The following is a 19353-nucleotide window of genomic DNA, read 5'->3' on the forward strand; positions in this document are numbered from 1 at the left end:
TATTTCACAGTCCCATGCCGGAAGGTTTTGGTTCTCTGCAGCATCGCCAGCACTTGCTATTGTCTGTGTTTGTTGTTGGTAGCCCTTCTAGTGGGTATGTAGGAGCATCTCACTGTGGTTTGTTCCAAATGCAGTGAGCCCCTTCTGGCAGCAAAGCTGTTGGATGGTGCAGTCCGCCCAGTCATGGTCGGCTGCCTTTCTGCTGCCCAGGCTGGGGGAATTCAAGCAGCCCCGGGCAAGAATACCACAGACTCTGTTCTCACCCAGAGTTCAGTGGTTTTTCATGGACAAATGCCCCTCAATTTGTCCTTTGCTTTTTGTCTATTTCCAGAACCCTACATGGTTTTTTTTTTCTTTTTCTTTTTAAAAAGATTTTATTTGGGTTCCAGGGTGGCTCAGTGAGTTAAGCCTCTGCCTTTGGCTCAGGTCATGATCCCAGGGTCTTGGGATCAAGCCCCTCATCAGGCTCTCTGCTCAGTGTGGATCCTGCTTCCTCCTCTCTCTCTGCCTGCCTCTCTGTCTACTTGTGATCTCTCTCTGTCAAATAAATAAATAAGATCTTTTTAAAAAATAAATAAATAAAAGATTTTATTTATTTATTTGAGAGAGAGAGACACACAGTGAGAGAGGGAACACAAGCAGGGGGAGTGGGAAGGGGAGAAACAGGCAGCCCGATGTGGGGCTTGATCCCAGGACCCTGGGATCATGGCATGAGCTGAAGACAGAAGCTTAATGACTGAGTTACCCAGGTGCCCCTAAATGGTTTTTTGGATTTATGTTTTTCCTCCAACTTTATCATTGTTTCCTGGAGAGAGAATTGTTGATCTCCACACTTTGCCATATACTTTTAGTTGAAGATTTTTTTCCCTCTGTATGTCTTCCCTTGACATTGCTTTCTTCCTGTTTTCTTGCATTGGTCTCTATGTTTCGCATTGCAAGGGCCATGTCTGCCATTAGAAAAACTTGGAAAGTTTATAAAAATCCTAGTGCCCGGGCACCTGGGTGGCTCAGTTGGTTAAGTCACTGCCTTCAGCGCAGGTCATGATCCCACAGTCCTAGGATCGAGTCCCATATCGGGCTTCTCCTGCTCTATAGGGAGTCTGCTTCTCCCTTTCCTTTGGCCTCTCCCCCTGCTTGTGCTCTCTCTCTCTGTCAAACAAATAAGTAAAATCTTGTAAAAAAAAAAATCCTAGTGCCCAAGCTGTACCCTTAGAACATTACATCAGAATCTCAAGGGGGAGAGCACAGCCATTTGGAATTCAAAATAATTATAAGCCAGTGAAAAATTAAAATGTCAACAAATTTTTAAAAAGAAAAAACAAATTAATAAAATGTAAAGAAAAATACCTAGTGGGTACTTGGCTGGCTCAGCTGGGACAAGCATGCAACTCTTGATCTCAGGGTCATGGGTTCCAAGTCCCACATTGGGTGTAGAGATAACCTAAAAATAGATAAACAAACAAACAAACAACAACAACAAAAACTACCCTACACTCCAATGTTTCCCCTTTACTCACACCAGTACCATACTCACAACCCTTCTGACACCAGATATGTGGGAATTTTTCCCACATGTAGCAATTCTGTGACACCAGCTGGGTGCCCTGCAATTTAACTAAGTCCTGACACCATCTGCCTGGAGATAGCTAGCATCAGATCCCCCCGATGCAAGGCTCAGTCCATGAGACTGACCACACTTCAGATGCCAGTCACAAGTAGTGGGTCCCCAGGTTACTCACAACATCTGTCCAACTGGTTCCAGATCAGAGGCTCTCACGACCTCCTCTTGGATTTGATTTATTTGCTAGAACAGCTTGAAGAACTCGGGGAAATATTTATGTTTACCACCTTATGAAAGTATGTGATCAAGGATACAGAGGAACAACCAGTTAAAAGGATACATCGGACGAGGTCTGGGAGGGTCCCAAGCAAAGGCACTTCCACATTGTAGTTTTGGGGATATGCCATCCTTCCTGCACACAGATGTGCTCATCAACCTGGAAGCTCTCTGAACCCCTAAAAGTATGGGAGTTAACTCTATTTCCAGCCTCTCTGCCCCCTCTGAAGAATGGGGGATGGAGCTGAAAGTGCCAAGCTTCTAATCATGGCTTGGTCTTTCTGGTGACCAGCCTCCATGCAGGATCCCACCAACATCTACTTCATTAGAACAAAAGACATAGCTATTACCTGGGAAAATTCCAAGAGATTTGGAAGGTCTGTATCCGAAAGAAGGGTCAAAGATCAAATATGACAGCAAAAGATGCACCTAGTCCTGTTACCACATAGGAAATTAAAGGGTTTTAGAAACCCTGTGTCAGGAATTGGGGGGGGGGCAGTACAGAGAGTATATAGATTTTCTATGATCTCATGATACTGATAGAGAAAGGAGACCTCTTGCATATAGTAGAATGCTGAGAGCTAAGTGACAAATATGAAGATAGTGCTAGCATTGGAAAAGCATCACTTTGCAAGTATAATGGTAAAGATTAGCTGAGGTAAGAATCGCCACCAGAGGCTAAACATGGAAGGAAATTTTTTTTTTTTTGAAGGAAATTTTGATGAGGAGCAGGATACTTACATGGTCTTAGAGTGTCTAACTCCACAGTATAGAGAGCTCCCTCACAATACTTAAATGCAACACCTGTCTCTAGCTGGTCTCCTGCACTGAAAAACACTACTAGCATTATTGTCCTAGTGCCAAGTGCCATTACTGGCATTATAAGGAGGCAGATTATATTGAAACATGGATGGACGATTAAAGTAATTTGTAGTGAAATGAATTCATTGGGTTGATATCTGTACTGTGGTCATATAAGACCATACAAGATTGAAGTATTTGAAGTATTTAGGGACAAAATCTCATGATATATGTAAATGGTTCAGAAATGATCAAGGAAATAGTGTAAAGTGTTGACTATAGGGGAATCCGGATAAAGGGTATACAGGTGTTCTATGTATGATTTTTATTTTACTTTTATTTATTTATTTATTTGACAGAGACAGATCACAAGTAGGCAGAGAGGCAGGCAGAGAGAGAGAGGAGGAAGCAGGCTCCCTGCTGAGCAGAGAGCCCGATGCGGTACTCCATCCCAGGACCCTGAGATCATGACCTGAGCTGAAAGCAGCAGCTTAACTCACTGAGCCACCCAGGCGCCCGATTTTACTTTTAATTTAATTTTATTTTGGGGGAAGAGAGAGCATATGTGAGAGGGAGGGAGGATGGAGGGAAGGGGAGAGGGAAAGGGAGAGAGAATCTTAAGTAGGTTCCACGCCTGGTATAGAGCCCAATGCAGGGCTTGATCTCACAACCCTAAGATCAGGACCCAAGCTGAAATCAAGAGTCAGTTGCTTAACCGACTGAGGCATCCAGGTGTCCCTCCTTGTATATTTTTCAGCTTTACAACTTAAAAAAAAGTCAGGATTTCACAATCCAATGAAATTGTTCAGAGGCTGATATGGAAGTTGAAAGCCCAGAAAGTTGCTTTGTTTTCCACAAAAGCCTCACTTTCATTTAAGTGGTAACAGGGACCTGTGTAAAAGGGAACTATTTAGGGCAAACTATACAAGGGCTATTCCAAAATATTAACTCACCTCACAATCTTGTTCAAATGCCTATAAACATAAACTTCCCGGGACACCTGGGTGGCTCAGTTGGTTAAGCATATGCCTTTGGCTCAGGTCATGATCCTACGTTTTGGGATCGAGTACCCCTTGTAGCTCCCTGTTCAGCGGGAAGCCTGCTTCTCCCTTTGCCTGCCACTCCCTCTACTTGTGCTTGCTCTCACTCTCTGACAGATAAATAAATAAAATCACTCAACAACAACAACAACAACAAACCCATAAACTTACCATACATTCATTTCCAACTTTAAAAAAAAGATTTTATTTATTTATTTGACAGAGATTGAAATCACAAGTAGGCAGAAAGGCAGGCAGAGAGAGAGGGAGAAGCAGGCTCCCCGCTGAGCAGAGAGCCAGATGCGGGCTGGATCCCAGGACCCTGAGATCATGACCTGAGCCGAAGGCAGAGGCCTAACCCACTGAGTCACCCAGGCGCTCCAACATTTCCAACTTTTGAGTATAAAAGTATAATAAATGTATAAATTACCTAGTAACCAAAAATATTCAAATTCACATTTAAGTAGGATAACCAAAAAAAATTTTTTTTTTCCCTGCTGGAAATAAGAGCTGCGTGCCCAATCTGGCTCCAGTGCCCCAAGGCAGGTGGTTTGGGGCGCCACAGGTAAGTGCTCTGTGCGCTGAGACATGACGCGCCTGCTCAGTCTACTTTTGACTCTTAGGTTGAACTCCACTCACCGTTGGAGCTTGGCGTTCCCACGCCTGCCTGCTCGCCTTCCCCTCTCCTTAACCTCCACCACTCGAACCCAGATGCAGACTCTCCCGTTCAGTGATACTTCCTGGTTACAAGGTGGTTACCTAGAGCGGAGAGAATATGCATGACATTTTTTTTTCCAGATTTTTTTAAAAATTAAAACAGAAAATTTAAACATTTTTTTTCATAAAGTGCTTACAGATTCCAAAGAACATGCATGGAACTAATTTTAAGATACGATGGCTTTGGAGAGGCATGGGGAAGAGGGGCAAAGGGAGTAGCCACCTCTGGACCACTACCGGGGGTCTATATGAGTGCTGCCCCACCTCCCCACTCCCCAAGGCTGTCTCCGCCAAGTGCCAGAGGACAGCTGAAGGAGAAGCTAGGGAAGAAAAAGGCCAAGGGAAGGGTGACAGGTGGACTTCCTTTCCTGTTTAATTTGCTCTTCCTAAAAAGGCAGAGTGAAGCATGTGCCTTCTTTATAACTGTGTTCTCCGTGCTCTATACTATCTGAATGGCTTTAAAAAAAAATATTTGCCAATCAAGAAATGGGCAGAGGCTGATATCAAAGAGATTACTGCCTATGTTCTCCTCTAAGATTCTGATAGATTCCTGTCTCACGTTGAGGTCTTTTATCCATTTTGAGTTGATCTTTGTGTACGGTGTAAGAGAATGGTCGAGTTTCATTCTTCTACATATAGCTGTCCAGTTTTCCCAGCACCATTTATTGAAGAGACTGTCTTTTTTCCACTGTATATTTTTTCCTGTTTTGTCGAAGATTAATTGACCATAGAGTTGAGGGTCCATATCAGGGCTCTCTACTCTGTTCCACTGGTCTATGTGTCTGTTTTTATGCCAGTACCATGCTGTCTTGGTGATCACAGCTTTGTAATAAAGCTTGAAATCAGGTAAGGTGATGCCGCCAGCTTTATTTTTGTTTTTCAACATTTCCTTAGCGATTCGGGGTCTCTTCTGATTCCATACAAATTTTAGGATTATTTGCTCCAGCTCTTTGAAGAATGCCGGTGGAATTTTTTTTTTTTAAAGATTTTATTTATTTATTTGACAGAGAGAAATCACAAGTAGATGGAGAGGCAGGCAGAGAGAGAGAGGAGGAAGCAGGCTCCCTGCTGAGCAGAGAGCCCGATGTGGGATTCGATCCCAGGACTCTGGGATCATGACCTGAGCCGAAGGCAGCGGCTTAACCCACTGAGCCACCCAGGCGCCCTGCCGGTGGAATTTTGATCGGAATGGCATTAGGGGGTTGGGAGAAGGGGGGAAGGTTATGGACATTGGGGAGGGTATGTGCTTTTGGGTAAATTGGAAGGGGAGATGAACCATGAGAGACTATGGACTCTGAAAAACAGTCTGAGGGGTTTGAAGTGGCGGGGGGGTGGGAGGTTGGGGTACCAGGTGGTGGGTATTATAGAGGGCACAGCTTGCATGGAGCACTGGGTGTGGTGAAAAAATAATGAATACTGTTTTTCTGAAAATAAATAAATTGGAAAAAAAAAGTATAGATTGCTCTAGGCAGTATAGACATTTTAACAATGTTTATTCTTCCGATCCAAGAGCATGGAATGGTCTTCCATCTTTTTGTGTCTTCTTCAATTTCTTTCATGAGTGTTCTATAGTTCCTCAAGTATAGATCCTTTACCTCTTTAGTTAGGTTTATTCCCAGGTATCTTATGGTTCTTGGTGCTATAGTAAATGGAATCGATTCTCTAATTTCCCTTTCTGTATTTTCATTGTTAGTGTATAAGAAAGCCACTGATTTCTGCACATTGACTTTGTATCCTGCCACGCTGCTGAATTGCTGTATGAGTTCTAGTAGTTTGGGGGTGGAGTCTTTTGGGTTTTCCATATAAAGAATCATGTCATCTGCGAAGAGAAAGAGTTTGACTTCTTCATTACCAACTTGGATACCTTTTATTTCTCTCTGTTGTCTGATTGCTGTTGCTAGGACTTCTAATACTATGTTGAACAAGAGTGGTGAAAGTGGGCATCCTTGTCTTGTTCCTGATCTCAATGGGAAGGCTGCAAGCTTTTTCCCATTGAGGATGATATTTGCTGTGGGTCTTTCATAGATAGATTTGATGAGGTTCAGGAATGTTCCCTCTATCCCTATACTTTGAAGCGTTTTAATCAGGAACGGATGTTGGATTTTGTCAAATGCTTTTTCTGCATCAATTGAGAGGACCATGACAGTACAGACAAAAGGTTGATATCCAGGATCTATAATGAACTCCTCAAACTCAACCCACACGAAACAGAAAAACACACCAAAAAATGGGCAGAAGATATGAACAGACACTTCTCCAATCAAGAAATACAAATGGCTATCAGACACATGAAAAAATGCTCATCATCATTAGCCCTCAGGGAGATTCAAATTAAAACCACATTGAGATTTCACCTTACACCAGTTAGAATGGCCAAAATTAACAAAACAGGAAACAACATGTGTTGGAGAGGATGTGGAGAAAGGGGAACACTCTTACACTGTTGGTGGGAATGCAAGTTGGTGCAGCCTCTTTGGAGAACAGTGTGGAGATTCCTCAAGAAATTAAAAATAGAGCTTCCCTACGACCCTGCAATTGCACTCCTGGGTATTTACCCCAAAGATACAGATGCCATGAAAAGAAGGGCCATCTGTACCCCAATGTTTATAGCAGCAATGGCCACAGTCGCCAAACTATGGAAAGAACCAAGATGCCCTTCAACGGATGAATGGATAAGGAAGATGTGGTCCATATACACTATGGAGTATTATGCCTCCATCAGAAAGGACGAATATCCAACTTTTGTAGCAACATGGACGGGACTGGAAGAGATTATGCTGAGTGAAATCAGTCAAGCAGAGAGAGTCAATTATCATATGGTTTCACTCATTTGTGGAGCATAACCAATAGCATGGAGGACAAGGGGTGTTAGAGAGGAGTAGGGAATTTGGGTAAATTGGAAGGGGAGGTGAACCATGAGAGACTATGGACTCTGAAAAACAATCTGAGGGGTTTGAAGTGGCGGGGGGGTGGGAGGTTGGGGTACCAGATGGTGGGTATTATAGAGGGCACAGCTTGCATGGAGCACTGGGTGTGGTGAAAAAATAATGAATACTGTTTTTCTGAAAATAAATAAATTGGGAAAAAAAAAGGAAATGAGCTCAGTCAATTATCATATGGTTTCAATTATTTGTGGAGCATAACAAATAGCATGGAGGACAAGGGGCGTTAGAGAGGAGTAGGCAATTTGGGTAAATTGGAAGGGGAGGTGAACCATGAGACACTATGGACTCTGAAAAACAATCTGAGGGGTTTGAAGTGGCGGGGGGGTAGGAGGTTGGGGTACCAGGTGGTGGGTATAATAGAGGGCACGGCTTGCATGGAGCACTGGGTGTGGTGAAAAAATAATGAATACTGTTTTTCTGAAAATAAATAAATTGAAAAAAAAAAAAAAAAGAAATGGGCAGAGGGCTCCTGGATGGCTCAGTCATGATCCTGGAGTCCTGGGATCGAGTCCTGCGCTGTGCTCCCAGCTCTATGCAGAATCTGCTTCTTCCTCTGACCTTCTCCCCTCTCATACTCTGTCTCTTTCTCGAACAAATAAAATAAATTTTTTTTTAAATGGGCAGAAGACATGAACAGACATTTCTGAAAAGAAGACATCCAGACGGCCAGCTGACACATGAAAAAGTGCTCCACATCACTCGGCATCAGGGAAATACAAATCAAAACCACAATGAGAGACCACCTCACACCAGTCAGAATGACTCAAATTAACAAGTCAGGAAATGACAGATATTGGCGAGGATGCAGAGAAAGGGGAACCCTCCTACACTGTTGGTGGGAATGCAAGCTGGTGCAGCCACTCTGGAAAACAGTATGGTCGTTCCTCAAAAAGTTGAAAATAGAGCTACCCTATGACCCAGCAATCACACTACTGGGCATTTACCCTAAAGATACAAATGTAGGGATCTGAAGGGGCACATGCACCCGAATGTTTATAGCAGCAATGTCCACAATAGCCAAACTATGGAAAGAACCTAGATGTACATCAACAGATGAATGGATAAAGAAGAGGTGATATAGGGCGCCTGGGTGGCTCAGTGGGTTAAGCCGCTGCCTTCGGCTCAGGTCATGATCTCAGGATCCTGGGATCGAGTCCCGCATCGGGCTCTCTGCTCAGCAGGGAGCCTGCTTCCCTCCCTCTCTCTGCCTGCCTCTCTGTCTACTTGTGATCTCTCTCTGTCAAATAAATAAATAAAATCTTAAAAAAAAAAAAAAAGAAGAGGTGATATATACATACAATGGAATACTATCCAGCCATCAAAAGAAATGAAATCTTGCCATTTCCAACGACGAGGATGGAACTAGAGGGTATTATGCTAAGCGAAATAAGTCAATCAGAGAAAGACAATTTTCATATGATCTCTCTGATATGAGGAATTTGAGAGGCAGGGCGCAGGGTTGTGGGGGGAATGGAGGGAAAAATGAAGCAAGATGGGACCAGGGAGAGAGGCAAACCATAAGAGACTCTTAATCTCAGAAAACAGACTGAGGGTTGCTGGAGGGGAGAGAGGTGGGAGGGATGGGGTGGTTGGGTGATGGACATTGGGGAGCATATGTGGTATGGCAAGTGCTGTGAATTGTGTAAGACTGATGAATCACCGACCTGTACCCCTGAAACAAATAAAAAGTCATATGTTAATTTTAAAAAATTTAAGGGGCACCTGGGTGGCTCAGTGGGTTAAAGCCTCTGCCTTCGGCTCTGGTCATGATCTCAGGGTCCTGGGATCGAGCCCCACATCAGGCGCTCTGCTCAGCGGGGAGCCTGCTTCCTCCTCTCTCTCTGCCTGCCTCTCTGCCTACTGTGATCTCTGTCTGTCAAATAAATAAAATCTTTTTAAAAAAATTTAAGAGCGAGAGAGAGGGCACCTGTGGGGAGGGGATGGACAGAGGGAAAGAAAAGAATCTCAAGTAGACTCCCCATCCATAGCAGAGCCCAATGTGGGGCTCAATTCCACAACCCTGAGATCACAACTTGAGCTGAAACCAAGAGTTCAACTGTTAACCTACCTAGCCACTTCAGGCTCACCCGTACTATACAAATGACTTCTGCCATGTTTTATATATAAGCAGAATTCTTTTTTTTTTTTTTTCAATTCACTATCTTAGCACAGAGAACATCTCGTTGTTTCAGGAAAGGGTAAATGTCACTAACAGTGACTCAGAAACCAAGTGAAATAGCCATGGGGCAAAACAAGTTTACCTCTTGGCTTTGGCAGTATTCATCTTGGTTGCCAAGAGAAGGGATCATGGACATTCACAGTTCCTATGGCATTTGCATGTGGTGTGAGGAAATGAAAATTCATTTTTACATCCTTTTCTCCTTTCCTCTGTCCCCTTAGAATGAACTTTATGTCCTTAAACTCAGACCTGTCAGTACCTGGCACTCCTTTCCTAAAGGGCTTGAGGTCTCTCTTTTTCAGTGTTAACATCAACACAAAGTTTCTTAATTCCTCAGAACCGAGGTCTTCTTGTAAAAGGGGTTAAGGTGTTAATTGTTCTTTATCTTTCTAAATTTCTCCTAATCGAATAATCAAACAAAGACTTCCTTGGGTTTTATAGCGTTCCCTTTTTCATAAGGAAATAAGGGAAATGAAAGTTACTGTAGACTATGGCCATGCATTACCCATCTGAAATACTGAAATTCTTAATGAAAATGAGCCTTAATAACAGACACACAATTTGGAGAGAGAGACAGAGAGAATGAATCACTGGCTCGATTAAAATATTCCTGGGCTCTGATTCCGCGTCCATCAGACAACCTTCTGAGGGCTGATCTGAGCTTTCAAGTGTCCTCGTTTGTCCTCGTGATAGGAAGAGAGAGCTTTGAACAGTGAACACAAGGGTTTATTTGTGGAAACTGACATTCAAATTCTAAAATTAGGATGGAAATTCAATTATATGGAATTGCAAAGGACCTAGAAAACCAAAGTAATCTTTAAAGAATAGTGCTGGGGGGCTCCTGGGTGGCTCAGTGGGTTAAGCCGCTGCCTTCGGCTCAGGTCATGGTCCCAGGGTTCTGGGATCGAGCCCCACATCGGGGGGGGGGGTCTCTGCTCAGCAGGGAGACTGTTTCCTCCTCTCTCTCTCCGCCTGCCTCTCTGCCTACTTGTGATCCCTGTTAAAAATAAATAAATTTTTAAAAATCTTTATTTTTTTTTAAAGATTTTATTTATTTATTTGACAGACAGAGATCACAGTAGGCAGAGAGGCAGGCAGAGAGAGAGGAGGAAGCAGGCTCCCTGCTGAGCAGAGAGCCCGATGCGGAACTCGATCCCAGGACCCTGAGATCATGACCTGAGCCAAAGGCAGCGGCTTAACCCACTGAGCCACCCAGGCGCCCTAAAATCTTTAAAAAAAGAATATTGCTGGCAGATACTACCAGATGTTAAGACATTCTGTAAGCTACAATAATTAAGAAAATGTGATGTGGTGCGAGAATAGATAAAGAGATCAATGGAAAGGAGCAGAGAGCCCAGAAACACTCAGTCATAGGAAGAATGACTGCAACTCTGGAGAAAGCCTAGTCTTTACTATAATTGGTGTGAGGTCAAATAGACATCTGTATGAAAAAAAATCAATTCTCACCTCACACTATAAACAAAAATTAACTCAAAAAGGGGGAACTGGTTAGTGTAGTCAGTTATTAAGCATCCAACTCTTGGTTTCAGCTCAGGTCGTGATCTCAGGGCCATGAGATCAAGCCCCATGTCAGGTTCCGAGTTCAGTGCGGAGTATGCTTGTGATCCTCTCTCCCTTTCCCTCTGCCCTTCCCACTTGAAGATTAAGAAATTAATCTCCGGGCGCCTGGGTGGCTCAGTGGGTTAAGCCGCTGCCTTCGGCTCAGGTCATGATCTCAGGGTCCTGGGATCGAGTCCCGCATCGGGCTCTCTGCTCAGCAGGGGGCCTGCTTCCCTTCCCCTCTCTCTGCCTGCCTCTCTGCCTACTGTGATCTCTCTGTCAAATAAATAAATAAAATCTTTAAAAAAAAAAAAAAAGAAATTAATCTCCAAAAAATTAACTCAAGGGGCCCTGGGGTGGCTCAGTTGGTTAAGGGTCTGCCTTCAGGTCCAGTCATGATCTCAGGGTCCTGGGATCCAACCCCATGTCAGTCTCCCTGCTCATTGGGGAGTCTGCTTCTCCCTCTGCCTCTGACCCGCCCCCCCACCCACTCATGCCCCCTCTCTCTCTCTCATAAATAAAATATTTTTAGGGGTGCCTGGGTGGCTCAGTGGGTTGAGCCGCTGCCTTCGGCTCAGGTCATGATATCAGGGTCCTGGGATCGAGCCCCGCATCGGGCTCTCTGCTCAGCCGGGAGCCTGCTTCCTTCTCTCTCTCTCTGCCTGCTTGTGATCTCTCTCTGTCAAATGAATAAATAAAATCTTTAAAAATAAATAAATAAATAAAATAAAATATTTTTAAAAAATTAACTCAAAATGTAGTACAAACCTAAATGTAAAGCTAAAACCATGTAACTTCTAGAAGAAAACAGAGGAGAAAATCTTAGTGATCTTAGGTTTGGCAAAGACTTCCTAGATATGAAACAAAAAGCAGGAATTACAGGAGAAAAAATTGATAAGCTGGACTTTATCAAAATTAAGAACTTTCACTTTGACAGGCAAACCCACAGAATGGGAGAAAATTTTTGCAAAACATATCCATCATATCCACATATCCACTTTTATCTAGCATTACAGAACTTCTTATACTCAAAAAGACAAACAATCCAGTTAAAACAAAAGAAGAAAGAATGGCAAAAGACCTTAATTTACCAAAGAGGGTAACAAAGAAGCACATGAAGACACGACCAACATCATTAGATATTACGGAAATATTAAAACCACAATTTAGACATACCCACTAGGATGACAAGGATTAAAAAGGTTTACCATACAAAGTGTTGACAAGTATGGGGAAGAACAGAAACTCTTTCATGGCTGTTGGGAATGGGGTGCAACCATTCTAGAAAAAGTCCAGTAGCTTTGTAAAGAGGTAAACACACACCTACCATATGACCCAGCCATTCCACTCCTAAGTGTTTATTCAAGAGAAATGAAAGCATATGGCTGCACCAAGACTTCTACACATGTATTCATAATAGCTTTATTCGTAAAAGCCCCCAAACTGGAAGCAACCCAATTTTCCATCAAATAGATGTGAAAACAAACTGTGGTATTTCCATACAATGGGAAATACTCATCAATAAGAAATTGTTGATGAATGCAATCCCATGGATAAATCTCAATTATGCTGCAAGAAGTTGGTGCCCAAAAAAGGACATACTAAATTATTCTATTTATATAAAACTCTAGAAAATGTAAACGATTATGTAGTGATGAGCGCTGAGAAAACTTCTGAAGGTAATGGATGTATTCATTATCTTGATTTGGGTGATGACTTCATACATCAAGTTATAAAGACATACCAAACTGTACATTATAAATACGTTGTCTATGGGGTGCCTCGCTGGCTCAGTTGGTAAAGCATGGTACAGCTTGTGACTCTTGATCTCAAGGTCATGAGTTCAAGCCCCACACTGGGCATATAGCTTACTTAAAAAAATTTTTTTTAGGGGCACCTGCGTGGTTCAGTGGGTTAAGCCTCTGCCTTTGGTTCAGGTCACCATCTCAGGGTCCTAGGATTGAGCCCCGCATCGGGCTTTCTGCTCAGCAGGGAGCCTGCTTCCCTCTCTCTCTGCCTGTCTCTCTGCCTACTTGTGATCTCTGTTTGTCAGATAAATAAACTATAAAAAATCTTAAAAAAATTTTTTTAAATTTATTTGAGAGAGAGAGCACAAGTAGGCAGAGTGGCAGGCAGAGGGAGAGGGAGAAACAGGCTCCCCATTGAGCAAAGAGCCTGACATGGGGCGTGATCCCAGAACCCTGAGATCATGACCTGAGCCAAAGGCAGCCCCCCAACCAACTGAGCCACCCAGACACCTGTTACTTGAAATTTCTTTGAAATAAAGGTTATTTATTGTCAATTAAATTTCCAAAAAAAGGTTTTTTTCTCTTTTAAGATTTTACTTTTGGGGGGGCGCCTGTGTGGCTCAGTTGGTTGGGCCTCCGACTCTTGGTTACGGCTCAGGTTGTCATCTCAGGGTCATGGGATTGAGCCCTGTGTTGGACTCTACGTTCAGAGCAGAATCTGCTTGTCCTAGCCCCTCCCCATTGCTAGATCACTTGAGCTCTCCCTTTCTCTCAAATAAACTCTTAAAAAGAAGATTTTATTTTTTCTTTCTTTTTTTTTTTAAGATTTTATTTATTTATTTGACAGACAGAGATCAGAAGTAGGCAGAGGGGCAGACAGAGAAGGTGGGGGAAGCAGGCTCCCCACTGAGCTGAGAGCCCGATGCGGGACTCGATCCCAGGACCCCGAGATCATGACCTGAGCCAAAGGCAGAGGCTTAACCCACTGAGCCACCCAGGCGCCCCAGATTTTATTTTTTCAAGTAATCTCTACACCCAACATGGGGCTTGAACTCACAACTCCAAAACTGAGCTGCATGCTCTTCTGACTGAGCCAGCCAGGTACCCTCGTCAGTGATACCTTCAAAGACTGTTCAAGAAAAAAAATTCCCAGGAGGCAGTGCTACAAATACATCTGGCTCTACTCTGGGATATGCGCTCCTCTGGAGCTGGTTCTGACTCCTTGGAGGGCCATGCTGAATTAACTGGGAAGGACTTTGGGGTCAGGAATGCCAAGTTGAGGTGACGGCAGTCAACCTGATGTGCTTGGCAGGTACAGTTGACTTTGTTACTTCCCATTTTCTCAACACAAGATGCTTGTCCCTCCAACAGGCCCATTTCATTTCTGCCTCCAGCCCCCAATCTTCCTGTAGTCCCCTCATCATTTAGGTCTTAGCCTGAATGTCTGGCACCTTCACTGAATATGACGTGCTAACGTCACTTTTTGTATTTCTCTATTTTTATATTCTGTATATCAAAGTCAAATTCTTATTCATTTATTTACTTTCATTTTTTAAAGACTTCATTTATTCATTTGAGAGAGAGCGAGCATGGTGTGGGGGGGGCAGAGGCAGAGGAAGAAGCAGACTTCCCGCTGAGCAGAGAGCCCAAGACAGAGGCCTTGATACCAGAACCCAGAGATCACGACCTGAGCCAAAGGCAGAAACTTAACCTGCTGAGCCACCCAGGGGCCCCTTCTATTTATATTTATTATTTATTCTCTTCCTCCCTCCTCTATGCAGTTGGGGCCCCAGATCCCTTTTCCTGGTGATGCACCCACCCCATATGTGCCTTAAGTGTTGGCTGACGCTCACAGCTTCTCCACCAGTAACTGATGGGAAATGAGGGGTGGAAGAGAAGGGAGTGGGTGAGAAAGACTGGCATTCCTGTGGCAAGGGGGCCTAACTCTGTGGTGTAATTTATGCAGTTACCTGTGGGACAGGTCTGAAGCTAGTTTCCACTTGAGGCCACTCTCCTGCTTGTTTTCGTTTGCTTCCCGCCCTGCCCTGCCCTGTTTCCCTCACACCCTTCTCCTGAGAGCACTTCCTCAGTAAATCACTCAAACAAGAATTCTCATCTCTGGCTCTGCTTCTGGGAACCTGACCCATGACACCCTAGGCAAGCTTCAGGAGGGACTACCTTGTTCGTTCCCTTACATCAAATTCCTATCTCCAGCTCTGCAGAGCTGTACCTGGAACACAGCAAACACTCAATACATGTGTTGAATGAATATGGGGAGAGCCGAGAGCCCAGAGTCTGTTATATAGCTAGACTCTGGGCACCCCTTCTGTCCTGGGCTAGTCCGGCCTGGAGGCATTGTGAGTCATAGCTGGTGGACAGCAGCTGAGGGGTTCAGAGATGGGGCCAGGCCTGGGACAGCAGCTCAGCACCTCCAACACACCCTCCAGGTGAGGCACAACCTGCAGTGAGGTTTCCTGGGAAAAGGCCCTTTAGGAGATGCAGCATTAAGGGTGGGCCTGGCTGCACCCACTTGGGCCCTCTTAGGGGTTTCAGAGATGTCGCCGTGAGTCAGATCTAGGTGATAGTACCATCCGCTCAGCCTAGCTATGTGCAAGAGGAATATGCATGTACTAGATTGATGTAGGCATGACAGAGTGTTCTTTCCCTCTTCACCTTCCATGGGGGAGAAGAGGAATTTAAGAGAGAACATATAGCCCTTTTCCCATAGAATAGAGTCAGCACTTTCAGGTTTTGGGGGAGACAGAGAATGAGACTTGTTATCTGTCCTTCAGCTTGCTTGAGGATGTCTGCTTGGGAGAAAAGTCACAAGTAGTCTACCTAACCGCTATGACCTTGAATCCTAAGCATAGGTCCTACTCCGTGGCACGTGCCCCTAGGATGTCACTGATTATACTGAACTACTGTCATCTACACACACATCTGCGTTCCAAGCCGGACGAGTAGCATCTTGAGGATGGGCAAAGACTAAGAACCCGTGCCCAAACGAGGCCTGGCCCACAGCCCGTTATGCCACTGGCTATTTTACACATCCTACTGAATACTTTTCTGAATCCAGAGCTAGCCCTGGCTTTGTAATGCAGCAGTACCAGGATGAAGTTTAGGCCCTGGTCTCCTTTCTGGCTTCCTCTTGTATTCCCAGCAGAGTCCCACACACCAGCCCTACTCCAAGCTCTTCCTCACATCTGGGAAATTCAGGCTGTGCCTGGCTCTTAACACTGCCTAGAGGCTCTCTCTCTTATCTACCCCCAATTCACCCAGCAAAGCCCTGCTCAACTTTTAAGTAGCGGCTCCACCGTTCCTTCTCCTGGGCCCACGATCCCTTCCAACAGCCCGCCCAAGGCTCAGAAAGGCAGGGATGCGGTCATTCATACGCAAATGCATCCCCTGCGCCAGACTCAGAGCGGTCTTTGGGGAAGGTCGTTTCAGAGACTACTGTCAGCGGCAGCGTGCAGGGATGGGCTCCTGGGCGACCAGCAACTGGTTAGCCCTGGTGCCAGCCTCAAAGCTAAGCTCTGTCCACCGGTTCTCGCGGTTTGACGGGACAGCCTGTCCAAGCAGGCTGCTCACCCGCACTCTTGCTCCCCAGCAGTGCCCCTGGCTCGCCTTCATCATTCTGGACACCGGGTCTCCAAAGGCAAGGGCGCAGCCCCGGTCGCCCAAGTCCTCGAGGTTCGGCACCGGGCACCCGCACGCCCGACAAGGCCCACTAGGCCCTCGACCTGGAGGCCTTCAGGTGCCCGGCGTCGGGCCACGCCGGCCGCCTGTGGGAGCAGTTGCGGCAGTTCTGGGTCGACCACTTCTCGCGGCGCTTCTCGCCGCGGCGCCCGCCGCTACGCCGCATCTCCTCCATGTCCACCTTCTACCTGCTGGACCACCGGACGCGCCAGGCCGAGCTGGGCCTCAGCTACGGCGCGCCGCGCACGCGCCTGAGCGACGAGGACTTTGTGTTCCGCGGCGGTCGCTGGACCGCCGAGGGGCTCCCCCTGCGGTCGGGGCCGCCGCTGTCCCCGCCGACCATCTCGGGCTGGGAGCCGCCGGTGCAGCGGGTCAAGAGCCAGGTACTGCTGGAGGAGAACAACTACTTGAAGCTGCAGCAGGAACTGCTCATGGACATGCTGACTGAGACCACGGCGCGCATGCACCTGCTGGAGAAGAAGCTGGACACCGATTCCAGCCCGGCGGCGGCGGCGGCGCGCGCCTGGCAGAGGAAGATGCGCAAACGCGAAGGCGCGAGCGGCGTGCTCATGATCGAGCCGCGCGCTCTGGAGTCGCGGTGACGCAATAAAGCCCAGGCGGCGCACGCGCACTTCTCTCCTTGTCGGGGCGAGTTCGTGGGCGGCGGAGTGGGCCTGTCCAGGGCTCCCGACTCGCGGGTAGGGACCGTCACTTAGTGACCAGTGTGGACGGGTGACTCAGCCAGCAGAAGGGCTCGGGAGGGCGCGATAGGGCCTTGGCGGAAGGTGTTTGCGCTGTCCGCTCGCTGGGAATGCGGGGTGGGAGCCGGACTTGCAGAGGAGAGGGGAAGGGGAGCGAGGACGGCTAGCCGGGGCAGGCAGTGGCATTTTTGTCCCAAGCGACCGAGGGAGGTCTTGTCCCAAGTCGGGGAGGCCACGAAAGCTTGGGCGCTCGGTGATGGAGGGTGCGGTGAGGCTGGGAGGCGGACGGGGTCGGGGACCTTGCTCCTGGCTCCCCCCTGACCTAGAGGCGCGGCGCGGGCCGGGGTGGGGGGGTTTCAGCCTCAGTCCAAAGTCAGTGTGTTTGACTCGGCTTTCTCGAACGTGAGCGCAGCCGCTCCCACCTGGCTGTGTGGTATTTGGGGAGTCGCTTCTCTATTACAGGCCTTTTTCTCCTCCGTAGTCTCCCCCAGAGTACAAACAAGCACTCTCCAGGGCAAAACCTGTACACAGATAGGATTTGCTCCACCCACGTTGCTTAAATATTTTGCATTCGTTGCCAACGCTTAAGAATTCGGAGATTTCACATTCAATATCCAGATATCCTGTGTTCTGAAAAAGAGACTTGGCCACCACCTGGACCTCCATTCTGTCCAGCCAGCAGTTTCCTGAGCTGAAGTGTGGCTGTCCCCTGCTGGTTGCTTCACTCCTTGCTTGTTGCGGGTGTCTGATTTGGATATCCTCCTAGATCCCTTCTGGATCAGTGTTCTTTCCCAGGACGTGGGGAGCCCATTTCCCCAACCTCCATACACACGAGGTATTACATAAGGTGCTTTGGGAAGTGTATTGTACTTGTGATGACATTTGTCCTTGCAATATCTAACCTTTTCCCTGGAATAGAGACAGTGCATTTCTGCATCCAGTGAAACTTGAGACCAGGGGTGGGGGGGACCCATCTCCCGAGGGCCATTTGACAGTTGTGAGAGAAGTGGGTATCCTGCCTCAGCCCAATTTTGTTTCAGGAGTAAACTAGGGATTACTAAACAACTACTTTGTATGAAATTGTGGCCTTATTCAAGCAGCGAAACAACACAAAGCATGTCATTAGACACAAAGTTGAGAAACATTTCTTCTTCGCAATGCTTTTTTGTATTTTAATAATTATATATTTACATTAACATAGATTAAAGTACTTAAAATAGTTATGAGGGTGAAATAAATTCCCCTTTTAAAACAACTAGGAAAGCAGGGGGGCCTGATGGGCTTAGTTGGAAGAGCAAGTGACACTTGATCTCAGGGTGGGGAGTTTGAGCCCTGCATTGGGAGTAGAGACTACTTAAAAATAAATTCTTGGGGCATTTGAGTGGTTCAGTCAGCTAAGCAGCTGCCTTTGGCTTAGATCATGATCTCAGGGTCCTTGAGTCAAGCCTCCCCACCACCCTCAAGCAGGGAGTCTGCTTCTCCCTCTCACTCTGCCTCTCCCCCCTTCTGCTTTCTTTCTATTTCAACTGAATCATAAAAAATAAGTAAATAAAATCTTTAAAATAAAATAAGAAAAAATATACACAAAAAAGGGAATGAGAAGGGAATCAAAATGATAGACTAGAAAAAAAATCAAACCTGAGCGAAGGGACTAATGGAGAAACCAGACAAGTGAAAGAAGTTAGACACAAAGGATCATGAATTTCATGTTTCTGTTTATTTTTATCTTTTTTAAAGACTACATGAGCAGGGCATGGGGAGGGGCAGAGGGAGAGGGAGAAGCAGACTCCCCATTGAGGAGGGAGCCCAATGTGGGGCTCAATCCTAGGACTCTGGGATCATGACCTGAGCCAAAGGCAGATGCTCAGCCTATGCTCAGATGCTGAGAATCACCCATACATGATTCTGTTTAAATAAAATACCTGTAATAGGCAAATCCATAGAGGCAGGAAGCAGGTTGGTGATTACCAAGGACTGGGGGCAGTGGGAAGGAAGGAGGGACTGCTTTGCAGGTGCAGTGTTCCCTTTTAGAGTGATGAAAAAGGGTTTGGAACTGTTTGGTAATGGTGGCACAACATTGTGAATGTTCTAAAAGCCACCGAATTGTATGCTTTTTTTAAAAAAAGATT

General features: G+C 46.0%; 1 protein-coding gene across 1 annotated transcript; it reads left to right on the forward strand.

The window, feature by feature from the left end:
- The first annotated feature begins 15224 nt into the window (after window positions 1-15224).
- Window positions 15225-17125, forward strand: CBY3 (chibby family member 3). Its single transcript, XM_044262542.1, is given in 2 exon segments — window positions 15225-15274; window positions 16435-17125. Coding segments are annotated over 2 exon segments (741 nt in total).
- Window positions 17126-19353: the final 2228 nt, after the last annotated feature.

This window comes from Neovison vison, chromosome 1 (assembly GCF_020171115.1).
Source record: "Neovison vison isolate M4711 chromosome 1, ASM_NN_V1, whole genome shotgun sequence".
In the NCBI taxonomy this organism is placed as follows: domain Eukaryota; kingdom Metazoa; phylum Chordata; class Mammalia; order Carnivora; family Mustelidae; genus Neogale; species Neogale vison.